This window comes from Chinchilla lanigera, unplaced genomic scaffold (genome assembly GCF_000276665.1).
Source record: "Chinchilla lanigera isolate Chin_1 unplaced genomic scaffold, ChiLan1.0 scaffold00124, whole genome shotgun sequence".
In the NCBI taxonomy this organism is placed as follows: domain Eukaryota; kingdom Metazoa; phylum Chordata; class Mammalia; order Rodentia; family Chinchillidae; genus Chinchilla; species Chinchilla lanigera.
The window spans coordinates 3080851-3095489 of NW_004955525.1; the positions used below are offsets into that span (position 1 = coordinate 3080851).

At 33.3% G+C, this 14639-nt stretch overlaps 1 protein-coding gene across 1 annotated transcript in view; it reads left to right on the forward strand.

Annotated features, from left to right (window-relative positions):
- The window catches only part of Pcdh11x (protocadherin 11 X-linked), a 937510-nt gene that overhangs the window by 98631 nt on the left and 824240 nt on the right, over positions 1-14639 (forward strand). Inside the window, exon 2 of the mRNA XM_013507344.1 lies at positions 3360-3943. Within this exon, the coding sequence (XP_013362798.1) occupies positions 3404-3943 (540 nt within the window). The 5' untranslated portion in view covers positions 3360-3403. The remainder of the gene's footprint in view (positions 1-3359; positions 3944-14639) is intronic.

The following is a 14639-nucleotide window of genomic DNA, read 5'->3' on the forward strand; positions in this document are numbered from 1 at the left end:
TCTGCAATGTCCGCGGGGTCTTTGTTCTCGCGTCCTGGCCTCCGGGATTGGGTGGGGCCTACCTGGGTCTTTGCGCGCTTTTCGGCTGGGAACGGCCCAGTCTCGGACCCAGGAGCCCTGCCTCTCCTGGAGAACTGGCTGCCTGGGCGCAAGGCGGGGGGCGGGGGGCGGGGGGCTGGGGGAGCCTGCTCGGCCGGTTCCGAGGGCCTGCTCGCCCCGCCCGTCCCCTGGGCCTCCCAGCGCCTAGAAAAACTGTTTGTGGTTTCTTTTACTGCACAGGAGTTTTTTAATTAGATGAGATACCAGTTATTGAGTCTTTGTGGTATTTCCTGTGCAATTATCTTTTTTTTCTGCAATCTTTGCCTATACCTGTTTCTTCAAGATTTTTACCTATTCTAACTTCCAGCAGATTTAGTGTTTCTATTTTGATATTTAGAACTTTGATCCATTTTTTATTTTAGTTTAGTGCATGGTGAAACATATGGTTGTCATTTTAATCTTTGGCATGTGGAAAGTCAGGGTTTTCTAGTACCATTTATTAAAGAGGCTGTCTTTCTTCCAGTGAACATGTTTGGTCATTTTGTCAAAGATAAATTGGCTGAGTATGTTTGGATTTGTTTCTACATCTAACATGTTCAGATGTGATGCAGAACAAAGGAGGGGGAGGGGATAGAACAGAAAAAAAAAGAATAGAAGGAAAGAAGTGGAAACAAACTTTTATAACTAGTGATGGAGAGGGATGTTGAAGGAAGTTGAGAGAAATGAGAATAAATAATAATCAAGATATATCATATACAGGTATGAATTCTCCATGATGAATGTTACCATTATGTATATCTAAAATGCACCAATAAAATTTAAAAACAAAACAAAACAAAACATTTCCAACAAGACTTTTCCCAGAACTGGAAAAACCAGTCATAAAGATCATATGGAACTAAAAGAGATCCAGAAAGCAAGAGCAATCCTGGACAACAGGAGCAAAGCATGAGGCATCACAATATATTACTTCAAATTATAGTACAAAGCATTAGTAAGAAAAATGGCATGATACTGGCACAAAAACAGATATGTGAATCAATGGAACAGAATAAAAGTACAAAAATATCCCCAGACACATTCAACTATTTTATCCATGAGAAAGGACCCAGGAACATACATTGGAGAAAAAAATCATACTTATCAAATGTTGCTGGAAACAATGGCTGTATAATGCAGAAGATTAAAGCTGGACCTGTGTCTCTCACCATATATGAGAATAAAATCAAAATGGATGAGCAATCTAAACATTAAAACAGAAATAACTTACTGGAGGATAAAATAAAACTTGCACCTGAAGTCACAGATATACTCAAGGACTTTCTGAACAGAATTGCAATAGCATAAAGAAATACTACCAAGAATCATCAAAATTGGCTATATCAAATTAAAAAGCTTCTACACTTTAAAGGTAACAATAAAGCAAAGAGACAACCTAGTGAATGAGAAAAATTATTTGCCTGCTCTTCATTACAGTACTAATGTCTAGGACACATAACACCACCCCCCAAAATAATCAAAAAATGTGCAAATTAAATGAATAGGCATTTTTCAGAAGTTCAAATAGCTAGTAGTAAACATTTTTTAAAATGTCTATCATTTCTGGCCATTAAATAAATGCAAATTAAAATAATCTAAAATTTCATCTTATACTGAAAAATGACAGACATTAAGAAATCAAATAATAGGCAATGTTGTGGCTGTGTTAAAAATGGAACCCTACTGCACTGCTGGTGGGAATATAAATTGTGCAATCTTTATGGAAATTAATATAGAGTTTCCTCTATGAATTAAATTTAGTAATTCCATTTGACCCAGTTATTCCTATTCTAGTTATCTTCCCAAAGAGCTGAAGTCATTGTGTTACATTGTTATATGTATGCAATTGTGGTTGCAGATTTATTCATAATAAGTACATCCTGGAAGCAGGCTGTATGACCTTCAACAGACAAATGAATAAAGAAAATGTGGTATTGATCTTTAAGAGAATGCTATTGAGCTACAAAGAAGAATAAACTAGAGGCATATTTTAAGAAAATGAATACACCTGAAAAATATACTTTTAAGTGAATTAAATCAGACACACAAACTTTAATGCTCTACAGTATCTGTCATTTAAGTAAGGCTCTATAGTGTCTGTCATTTAAGTAGTATCTGTCATTAAGTAATTACAAATAAATATCAAAATAGAGGATAGACAGAAAGAAACAAAGAGGTAGACATTTTGCAAATGGGAAGAGTTCTAGCAGGTCAGAAAATAGAAGTGGGGAAGTAAAAAGATTTAAGATGTGTCATATATATGTACAAAATACACAAAGGGAATGTAAATATTGTATGTGTTGTACACAAACTAAAACTAAACATAATAATCAAAATGGACACATGGAGTTTATAATCTAACAGAGGGAACTGGGTGAAGAAGGGTAGGGAATAAAAATGAATCATGATGTATTATGTATTTGTAACTATCCCTAGTATCAATGTAAACTTCATATACTGCAAACATTTTTTCCCACAGGATTTTATTGTTTTTGTTTACATTGATTTGAAAGTTGCTCCTCTGTAGTTCATTTAAGAAAACTGAAATATGTTTCATAAAACTCAAATCCACTTTACACATGATAGTTTTTTACATAGTTAGGCATTTGTCATATCAATCCTTCTTCTCTCAGAGAGGACTTCTTCTTTAAAGTAAGACCACCTCAGTGCTTCCTATATCATGATTATTTACTTACTTTTATCCAGGTCAAATTTTATATTTTGATGTCCAGAATTGAGTATTGTATAAAACATTGATAAATATAAGGTCTGAAACTCATAACAAAGTATACTAATATTTTTATGATTGGTAACAAATATTTTTATGTTTTTTTATTATTGAAGAAAATACTATAGCTACTTATATTGCCTTAATCTAGGTATATTAAAATATATTTCTTGTACTTTATCAATGGTGGAGATTTGTAAATACTCTATGCTTTTAAATTACTGTTTGTGTCTCCTTCATCTTCTGAATTCAAAAATACATAACAGGGGCTGGGGATTTAGCTCAGCGGCAAAAGCGCCTGCCTGGCAAGTGCAAGGTCGTGAGTTTGGTTCCCGGTACCGGAGAAAAACCAAAAAAAAAAAAAAAAAAACACAAATACATAACATTTTATTCAAAACCAATTTATTATTCATTTATTAGTGTCAATTGTGCTAACATTTCAATTAATGATTTAAATTTAAAACTGAGTTTTTAGTTAATATGTACGTTTATCATTGAATTCCTCATAATTACTTCTTTTTCTTTCTCTGTCTCTTTTCTTTTCTCTTGTCAGTTTTCTGTGTGTTGATACAAAGAATCGTTACAATTGTGCCTGGTATGGACTTGTTGTCCGGGACATATATATTTGCAGTCCTGTTAGCATGTGTCGTGTTTCAGTCTGGCGCCCAGGAGAAGAACTACACAGTACGAGAAGAAATGCCAGAAAACGTCCTAATAGGAGACTTGTTGAAAGACCTCAACTTGTCGCTCATTCCTGACAAGTCCTTAACATCTCCTATGCAGTTCAAGCTAGTGTACAAGACTGGGGATGTGCCGCTGATAAGGATTGAAGAGGGTACTGGTGAGATCTTCACTACTGGTGCTCGCATAGATCGTGAAAAAATATGTGCTGGTGTCTTCGTAGATGCCCGTTGTTTTTACGAAGTGGAGGTTGCTGTTTTGCCAGATGAAATATTTAGACTGGTTAAGATTCGTTTTCTGATAGAAGACATAAATGATAATGCACCATTATTCCCGGCAACAGTTATCAACGTATCAATTCCAGAGAACTCTGCTATAAATTCTCGGTATGCTCTCCCAGCGGCCATTGATCCTGACATAGGAGTAAACGGAGTTCAAAACTACCAACTAATTAAGGTGTGTATTTAAAGCATGCTGTTGAATGAATTATCTTATTTTACAAAGTTCAGGCCAAGGTCTCAGTCTAATTCAAATTTTGAGTAAACTATGACCTCAAAATTTCAGTTTATTTAAAGCATACAGGAGAAAATTCATCAAGGTCATTTTTGAAGTTACATAGAATTTATGGACTGTGGTTGTATGTATATTCAATTTCAAACATTTATATTTTATTTATAATTATAGAGGTTAGACAAGCTCATCTCTGTTACTGACAAATCAATTGTGTGCCTGGTATTTTACTTTTAATCTATGTAGTTGTGACAGTGCTACAAACTTGACTGAAACAAGCACATCTAGGCATTAAGAATAAATCTCCAAAACTATCAATTTTACTTAGTGATTATTTTAGAAAATCTTACCTTGCCATTAGAAAAGATGCCAAATAAATTTATCTGAGAGATGAATATGACATTTTTACAACTATGTCAGGATTTCAGAATATACATATATTAATAAAATATGCTTGTTTCATTTTTTGGAAGCACACAGTACTCATTCTCTGTAAAAAGAAAAAAGCTAAGCCTTTTCATGAAAAAGAAACTTTCAGATTGATTTGATTTGAGTCTTTGTGTAGGGAAGACAAAGGGACAAATAGATGAAATGTTTGATCATTTTCCAAGTATTTCTAAAGTGACCATATTTACCAAGGAAATAGGCAATTCTTTTTAATTACTTATAAGGTATGTGGAATAGTAGAAAACATAGATTTGGACATCTGAAATAGTACAATGTAATTGAATAAATAGATTTCACATGAAATTTTATATGAGACTTCGTATGAGATTTACATCAGATTTTATATACTATGTTAAAAATTTATTAAATATGTTCTGACTATAGTCACTGCAAGACTATGATTGATATTATGATTAAGTTGAAAGGTATTCAAAGAATACATAAGTATGAGTCTGATATATATCATCTAAACATTTTAGTATGAAAGATATATAGTATGGGAATACTCATCTGATGCTGATATGTTATAAAGATATATTTATTCATGAATATATTCAGAAATAGAGCACCACAGACTGCTTGAATGAAATACAGTTATGTTAGAGTACATGAAGTAAAAATAGAAAGAGCTTAATGATTTATAAGTAAATAGTTTTAGGTGAAGTCACTACAATTGTATGCGCTTTACATATGAAATGCAAAAAATATTAAGGCGTCTGAAAGCTATTAACCATCATTTTGTACTCTCTTCTTTCTTAATATGCTACTTCCTGCTTGATGATTCTGACATAATTTATTTCACTGTAAGATATTAATGATGAAATAATTAGTACAGGGTTAGAATTGGGAAGAATTTTCATTGAGTGTAGCCATACCTGTGCAAAATGGTTTTGGATATGGTTTCATAAAACATTTGAGTACTTATTTGAGAAGCTTATCACTTTATAAATTGTGTAGTAGAGTAATACTATTTATACAGCAACAATATCCAATATAATTTTCTGCAGTGACAGACATTCTGTAATCTGTGATATTCAAAATGGTAGCCACTAGATACACATGTTAATTGAGTGCTCAAAGCATAAGTAGTGCTACTATGGAATTGGAAACTGAATTTAATTTAATTTTAATAGCTACTAGCAGTTGCTACCATATTGCACAGCATCGCCTTAACAAAAACAGTTTATATGGAAAATAAGGCTAATAAATAAAATTAAAATGGTAGGGCTGGGGATTTAGCTCAGCAGCACAGCACCTGTCTGGCAAGTGCGAGCTTGTGAGTTCGATTCCCGGTACCAGAAAAAATAAAATAAAATTAAATTAAATTAAAATGGTGCTTTAACAAATTTAAATCAGGAATTAAGAACAAGTTTTCTTTATTCAACATTCTGATGTATATACTATATTAAAATGCAGTACTTTACTCAAGAAATAATTTTTTCATTTTTCCCTTAGGATATCTAATGATCTTCCAAGAAACTCCTGATTTATCTTCAAATGTCCTTATAGAATTCAAATAAAACAAATTGTATGACATAATTAGAGCTTTGTTTAAATGTGTTTTCTTTTAACTTACGTTGAAAGATGGTCAGCAAATTACAAAGAAGCTCAATGGTGTCTTCTAGATAAGTTGTAGAAATAGAAATGCTCTAATTCCTTTTTTGGCTTGAAGTTTTAAGTATGTAATGTGCCTAAACCTCAGGGCATTTGGCTGGCCATGAGGACCAATACTGTTCTGAGTCCATGTTAAAAATAGTGAGATTGGGATACAAAGTACATCCCCAAGCAAGCAGAGGGCCCTGAAACAGGTGACATTAAAAGAGCAGGCTCTGACTTTCAAAAATTCCCTATCATAAAAATGGCATGTGTGAGGATAGGGAGGAGAAAGAAAAATAAAGAAGAATAATATGCTTTGATTCACTCATAAACTTCAAAAAATTGTATAAGTTGAAAATATGTAGGTTAATCATAATGAATTCTTTAAAAAAAAACCCTCTGTTTTGCAGAGCAGAATGAGAATTTAATTAATGTAAGTTTGCTATACTTTTTCAATACACAAGAAGAGTAAAATCTTTTTCTCATAACTAGAGTAATATAAAAATGTACGAAAATTTCTAACAGCAAAGGCGGGTTGAGGGAAGCAGAAAATCAATGTAATGAAAATTAGGTCTATTTATAGATGAAGAGCTCCTGCCGCTGACAATTTTATAAAGGCAATAGTGGAACACATTTATTAAATGCTTCAAAATGTATATAATATAAAAATTTTGATTTAAGAGCATTTATTTTTAATACTTTTATTAATATATCTATTTCAGTTTAGGTAGTATTTTTTGTGTTACCTAAGTTGTTCTTTGGCTTAAACAGAGTTCTTATTTTTCCACATTTAAACATTTGGAAAATGAGTTTCAAAGTGGAGATATATATATATATATTTTTCTTATGATCACAACAGATCTAAATGATAGAGTTTGAAACATGAATGAAGTTTTGATTCTTAGATTTTATAAACAAGTAGGCAGACAGATATCTTGAGAGAAGGGGAACACACCAAGTTTATGATATGAGAAGAAAAGTGTGAAGAAATGAAGTTGAAAATATGCAATGAATTCAATGATTACTAAGCTATTTTGTCGAGTAAAAAAGTAAATTACAGTAAAATTTATACGTATGACCTTGTAAAGTTAATTTGCATCTTTAAAAAAATGTTAATTCCTAAAGAAAAAATGATTCATCTGTAAAAGTTCTTATTGCTGCCAATTTTTTAAAAATCAGATATCAATTCTTGTCATGTCTCTATTTCAAATAAAGTTACCATGCAGTGAGAATCTCCCATAATATTCTGACATAATCTGCTGTTATATATCTCTATGGACACATAACACACATATTTAAGTGTGAACATATACACACACCCCTACATAACATACCAGATGTATTAGTATTCAAAAGAAGTTAGCAATAAGAAAGTACAGTATCTCTGTATCTCTTTAACTCTTAAATTTTTATTTCAATGGCTACTCATAAAGCTCTTTTTTATTTTCCAAGTTAAATTGATAAGAGAAGCCAATGCTTTCACAGATAGAAATATCTCTCAAACACCCAGGCTGACCCATGCATGATATGTATATAAACCTTAGGGATGTAATTCTTCATATGGCTGGATTTCAGAGGAAATTAATTTGAATATTGATGTTACAGATGTGTTCATTTCTTGGTTCAGGTTTTTATCTTACCTAACAGGTTATTAGCAGTAAAATTCCTAAAGTAACCCCATGACAATCTGTTGATTGGTTTCCTTAAGACAGATATAACAGTGTTTCAAACTGACATTTTGTGCTGATAGTGCATAAAAATTAACTTTTTGCCCAGATTGGTTATCCTACTCTAATCTATTTCCATAAGGCATCCTGATGTTTTGTATGAACCTCAGTGATAATTTAATCTGAGGTGGAGTCCTTATAAATAACCAAGTATTTTAAGCCTTTGTTTCCTTTTTAATTAGGCATTTTCCTCACTGATTAAGACCAGACTTGAACTTATGAAACTAAAGATGGAGTTAGATTTATTTTGAAATCTGGGATAAGAAAATTCAAATTGTGAAAACCTCATTTACTATTAGATGAGATTGACTAGAATTTCTGTTGGCTCAAATTGCTGAGAATAAGGAATCAAATAATATATTTTAGAGACAAAAAGCAAGCAAAGTTTATTGTTCTGAAAAAGTAGTGTTTTTAACTATAACCCAGAGAAATGTGTAATATTAGGAGACTGGAGTAAAGATTGATTACAGGCAGACCATAAAACAATGTCTGTAACAGTTTAGAAAGTTTACTAACTTACTTGTCGCCAAGAAACTCAGAAAACTTGGAATGTATTTGTCCTCTTTTTTTAAGTATAAAGTGAAGTTTTACTTAGCAGATCATATTTTCAAGTTTACAACTACTTGAATTTATAGTCTCTGAAATTTATGATGGGCACAATAACATTTTTCAAAAACAAAAACCAGCCAAATGTTAATGATTGTTCCAAGGTTATCAAAGTGCACCTCCACTGTAGAGAAATGACAACATAAAATTCAGTATTTTCATAAATGGATCTTTTTATGTACTCTGTCAACTCACATCAAGATGTGACTGTGATGCTAAAAGGATTAAGTGAATTTTGACTTCATTACTATTATTAGTGTCCTGGCTAATATTCATAGTGCACTAGTGCCTTAAATTAAATATACCTGTTTAACAATAGTCCCTCATGGATATGTGGAATATTTTAGATAGCTCAATTCTAGAGATTATAAATTGAGACTTTGGAGAACAAATGTCTTTCCACATCAGAATAATTTATTCATGTCATACCACTTAACTTAATATTATAAACTAACTATAAGATGCACAGTTAAATTTTCTTATCAGGTTCAGACTTTATTTGTTACTTCATTGACCACTAGATCTAAATAATAATCATTTTGATGCTTAATTTTATTTCTGCCAAATGTATAACTTAAAACCTAAATGAAAATATTTTTAAACAGAATAAATTTATGTGGTATAGAACACTTTAACTAGAATAAGGGGTTTGGTTCCACAGATCTTGTTGGCTTTCATAATTCTAATCAATGCTAATCAAATATAATAAATTTCCCAATGCGGTTAATTGGCTTGGCATAAATTTTTGTTTTTGTCTACATTAAGTTTTATTGACTGCAATGACACTCTTTTCTTTGGAGAGGTCCTCTTAGGGAACTTCTATATGATGTTCAATCTTATGCAAAATAAATCGATAGGTAAATTTTCATATCAGAGATGGTGACACTTTATAACACAAGTGATGATAAAACCAATATACTCATTATGGGGTAAATTTTCTTATTTTGTTTAAATTTAACCTCTAGAATGGTTTATATAACTTTATAATTTTACCATATTGGAATTGAATCAGCTTTTGAAGACAACCTTTCTTTAGATCAAAAGATAAAACACACCTGAATGTAGTTCTCACTTTAAAATAAAACACTAAAGAAATTAATATTCTCCCTTTTTATTCAGCAATTTACAGTCATTTTCACAAAATCAATGAAGAAAGGGTGCATAGTTAAATATCCTAGTATCATAATAGATCAAACAAATGGGTTCAAACATAAACTTTTAATAGATCTTTAATGAAGTATTTTTTAGTTTCTATACACATGTAGAAATTACCAAAGGAAGGCAAATAGTAAGATCAATTTACTAACAGAACATTTTGTATCACATTAATAATATATCTTAGTTATTGCAGACTGATCAGGCCCATAATCTCCCAAATAAGTGGACAGCAAAGGCTTAAATGAATGAGACAGATGAAATGATTTCTGGGAGGTTCCAAAAGCTTTCACTGAACTGGAGACTCTGGGGTTTTAGACAAAGAACTTCTCTGGGTGGCTTGCATTTATTAGGTTTTCAGGTAAAGTGGGGGAAATACTGAAGAAAATGCAAGAATCTTGGCAGGACTTGGGAATACCTTTAAGGACTCCCAGAAGTAGTACTTTATTTTAACGTAGGAGAACTTTGCTATCTCCAGGAAAAGCTTCACTGCAGGAGTGAAATACCTGCAGGTACAGTCTCATTTCAGTTAATTGGGGTTGGAGCAAAGTGTCCTCAGCTATAGCCTTATCTTGTCCTTTGAAGAGTCCCAACTTGACAGGGCAATACAGGTCTCATTGGGGACCAGTGTCTCATAGAGGTTCACTAACTATGAGTCTACTGCTCATCTCAAGACAAGGGCCTAGGCCTCAGGAAAACTCACACATAAACATGAAAAGCCAATTGGTTAATATCAAACACTGGTCAGAGTTGCTTCACAGTAGTCTCCATCAATTTTGTAATGGTATTTACTCATTGATTTTTGCTAGCAGAAATTGTGACTTCACAATTTTATTAGGTAAACACGTTATAAGTTCTCTGCCTTACACATGTTAAATAATCATGGGAGAAAGAAGTGCATCAAAACAATGTACATGAACATATGTAAATACGCACAGGTAAGTATTTTACCCATTAAAATGACACAAATAGAGCTGTTTATATATTTTTCTTTTGCTATAAAATATAAAATGTGATTCTGGATGGCTGTGTTGGTTTGGGGCTTATTTTTGCAAGGAGAACAATATAATATAGGACACATATTTTATATGATTATATATAATAGTCACCCAAAGAATAATATATAAGAGAATGCAGGAAATCGGTCCACACAACATAGACCAAGAATCCAGTGGAGGGCCTGGATCCTGTGATAATGCCCTGCAAGTGTCCAACTTAAAACCTAGGCTTCATGACAATGCTTCCCACAAATCCACCTGGAGGCCCAGATCTCACGATAACATCTCATGCAGGCCTGTTTTGTGGGTCTGCTCTGGGAAAGCCCACAAGTCAGTGGTGGAATCTTGGAAGTCTGTGCCAGTGGGATGAAGGATCTGCACTAGCAGGCTGAGGGATCCTGCATTGGAGCCAGTAAGTGACGCTCAGAAGAACCAGAGTTCTTGGGGGTATTCAAAATGTACCACAGCCATCCTTAGCAACATTGAGGTCCCGAGTTCCTCCAATGATCAAGATGGCTGAGTTCACATCAGGGAAGCCAACAAAGCAAACTCCTCCAGGAAACTTGCAGTGCACCATCTGCCCCTCCAGAGCCAGGAAGCAATGCTCAGAGTGAGGACGAGGGCTCCCTCAAAGTGAACCGAAGCTATTCTCAGTGCCAAGGCCCCAAGCACCTTGGAGCATGAAAACAGCCAAGTTCATCAGGAAAAAAGGGTGATATCACTGTAGATCCTGAAGAAATTCAAAAGATCAACAATAATCACTTGGGAAATTTTATACTCATAGGATGGAAAACACAGAAGACATGGACAGATTCCTAGATACCTATAAATTACCAAAGCTTAATTAAGAAGACAAAAAAATCGTGAATTGCCCAATATGAGTCAGTGAAATTCAAAACATAAAAACCTAACCAACAAAGAAAATTCCAGGTCCTGATGAATCCACTGCTGAGTTCTACAAGAAACTTAGAGAAGATATATGCCAGTACTCCTCAAATGCTTTAATGAAACTAAAAGGGAAAGTGAGTTTGGTTCCTGGTACCGGAGAAAAAAAAAAAAAAAAAACAGAGAAATATCCAACCAAAAAAGAGAAATCCAGGCTAACCTCCTTAATGAGCATAGACGCAAAACTCTGCAGTAAAATACTAGCTCATGGAATGCAGCATACCATCAAGAAGATTATACATCATGACCAAGTGGAGTTCATCCCAGGAACGCAGCGGTGGTTTGATATACGTAAATAACAAATATAATAAATATAATACGCCCTATCAACAGAATCACATGATCTCAACAGATGCAGAAAAAGCTTTCCACAAGTCCAGCACCCACTTATAATATGAACCCTACAGAAAATCATACTAGAGCTGGGTGTACTGCCCCATGCCTGTAATCCCACCACTCTGGAAGCTGAGACAGGAGGATTGTTGTGTGTTCAAAGCCAGCCCAGGCTACAAAGTGAACTTAAGACCAGTCTGAACTGCACAGTGAGACCTTGACTCAAAAAGACAAAAGAAAAAAAGAAAATTGTAATAGAAGGGATTTACCTCAATTTTGCAAAACCCATCTATGAGAAACCAACAGACCACATAAAAGAGGGACAAAAATTGAAAGCTTCCACTTTAACATCAGGAAGAAGTCAAGGATGTCCACTTTCAGCACTCCTATTCAATGTAGTTCTGGAAATATTAGCCAGAGTAATTAGACAAGGGAGAGAAATAAAAACAATAAGGATAAGAAAGGAAGAAGTGAAATGATCATTATTCACAGATGACATGATACTCTACATGAAGATCCCCAAAATACTGAAAGACTCCTAGAATCAATAAACTGTATACAAAGTCAACATTCAAAAATCCATATCATTCCTGTACACAAACAACAAATGCACTACAAGAGAAATTAGCCAAGCAATACCTTTCACAATAGCATCAAAATTGAAATAATCAGGAATAAATATAGTGAAGGTTGTAAAAGATCCATACAGTGAAAAATATAGTACTCAGAAAAAAGAGATCAAAGAGAATTTCAGAAAATATAAAGATATTTCTTGATCATGGATAGGAAAAAGGAACATTGTGAAAGTGACCATACTCCCAAAACAGTTATACAAATTCAGTGTAATCTCAATCAAATTACCATTAATATAACTCACAGATCTAGAGGAAACATTCCTAAAATTCATCTGGAACCAGAAGAAGCCTGGAATAACAAAAGTAATCCTGAGACAACAAAGGCAAAGCAGGAGGCATCACAATCCCTGACTTGAAATTATACTGCAAAGCTATCATGATAAAATCAGCATGGTACTAGCAAGAAAAATCTACCTGAGGATCAGTGGAACAGATTAGAAGATGCAGACACAACAACAAACATACTCAGCTGCCTTATCTTTGACAAAGGTGTCAAACATTTTCACTGGGAGAAGATAGTCTCTTTAAAAATGATGCTGAAAAAACTGGCTCTCTGCTGAACACTAAAACTAGACTTGTGGATATCAGGATGCAATAGAACAAAGAATGGATCAAGGATCTAAATACTAAAACAGAAACACTGAATCTACTGGAAGACAAAGTAAGTAGAAATCTTGAAGACATGGATGTAGGCAGAGAGGTCATGAACAAAACCAAAACCTGCATGGGAAATACTTCAAAAAATCAACAAATGGGGCCTTATCTTATTAACAAGTTTTTGCGCACTAAAAGAAATCACCATCAGAGTGAAAAGATAACCCACAGATTGGGGAAACATTTTATCCAATAGTCCCTCAGACAAAGGACTTCTATCTCAAACATTTAAACAATTGAAAAAATCATCTCCCCAAAATTCAAAGACCCAATTCAAAAATGGGCATTTGAGATGAATACACACTTCTCACATGAAGAAATACAAATGGCAAATAAATACATAAGAAAATGTTCAACATCTTTAGTCATTCAAGAAATACAAATGAAAACACTACTGAAATTCCATCTCACTCTAGAAAGAATGGGTAGCAACAAGAAATCCACCAATTATTAATGCTGGAGGGGCTGGAGGGAAAAATGTACACTTCTCCACTGTTGGTGGGAGAATAGACTGGTTTGACCAGTGTAGAAAGCAGTGTGGCAAATCCTCAAAAAATTAGAATTAGAGGTCCCATTAAACCCACCTATTTCCCTTATGGGTATTTCTCCAGAACTAAAAATATCATACTACAACGATATAGGCACACATGTTTATAGCAGCAAAATTTGTAATAGCTAAATCATGAAAGCAACCCAAATGCCCATCAACTGAGGAACAGATAAAAAAAGATGTGGTATTACTATATAATGGAGTAATACTCAGCTATAATGAAAGGTAAACTCAAGGCTTTTAAAGGTAAATGGATGCCATTAGGGATCATACTCATAAGTGAAAAAAATCAGACCCACATGTATAAATATCATATTGTCTCCCTAGTGTAAGAAACTGAAAGTGTTAATAAAATTGCAAAGGTACAATAGATACTGTGAAAGAGAAAGAAGCTGCTCAAAAGGAAAGAACAACTGGTATGAGGGAAAAGAGAAACTAAACAAAAAAGAGGTTAAAATATATGCATTTATATATACAGAAGATAGATAAATCATTTGTACTACTAATTTCTAATGGCTTATTGAAAGGAACAGTTAATGTTCAATTGTTTGATCATTCTTTCATGCTTATATTTGGTAATCTCAGCAACTACTTTGAAGATAACAATATATAATACAACAACCATTGTTAATTTCCTATCATCTGTTTATTGGAATTCTTTATCATTTCTACTGTTTTTGTGTTGCTTTGGTCTTTTTATTTTGTTTTGTTCTTTTCTCTCCAAAATAAAAAAATCTTCAGCTATGTTAGTGATACTATTTGCCAAAATTTATCTGCAAAATCATTTTAAGACTAGAAATATTTTTTTATGACAATGGTCAGTCCTGTGTAGTGGTAGTGGTAATTATGTAAGTTTTTCTATTCTTTTTTATTATAGTGTCTGGGCCTCCATTTTATCCATCATATGCCAAGGAAAACTAAAACTATCTAACAAACTGAAATGTTGTAAGAATTAACAAAGTAAAAAAATTCAATAAAAGGTTTTGATTATCTTGA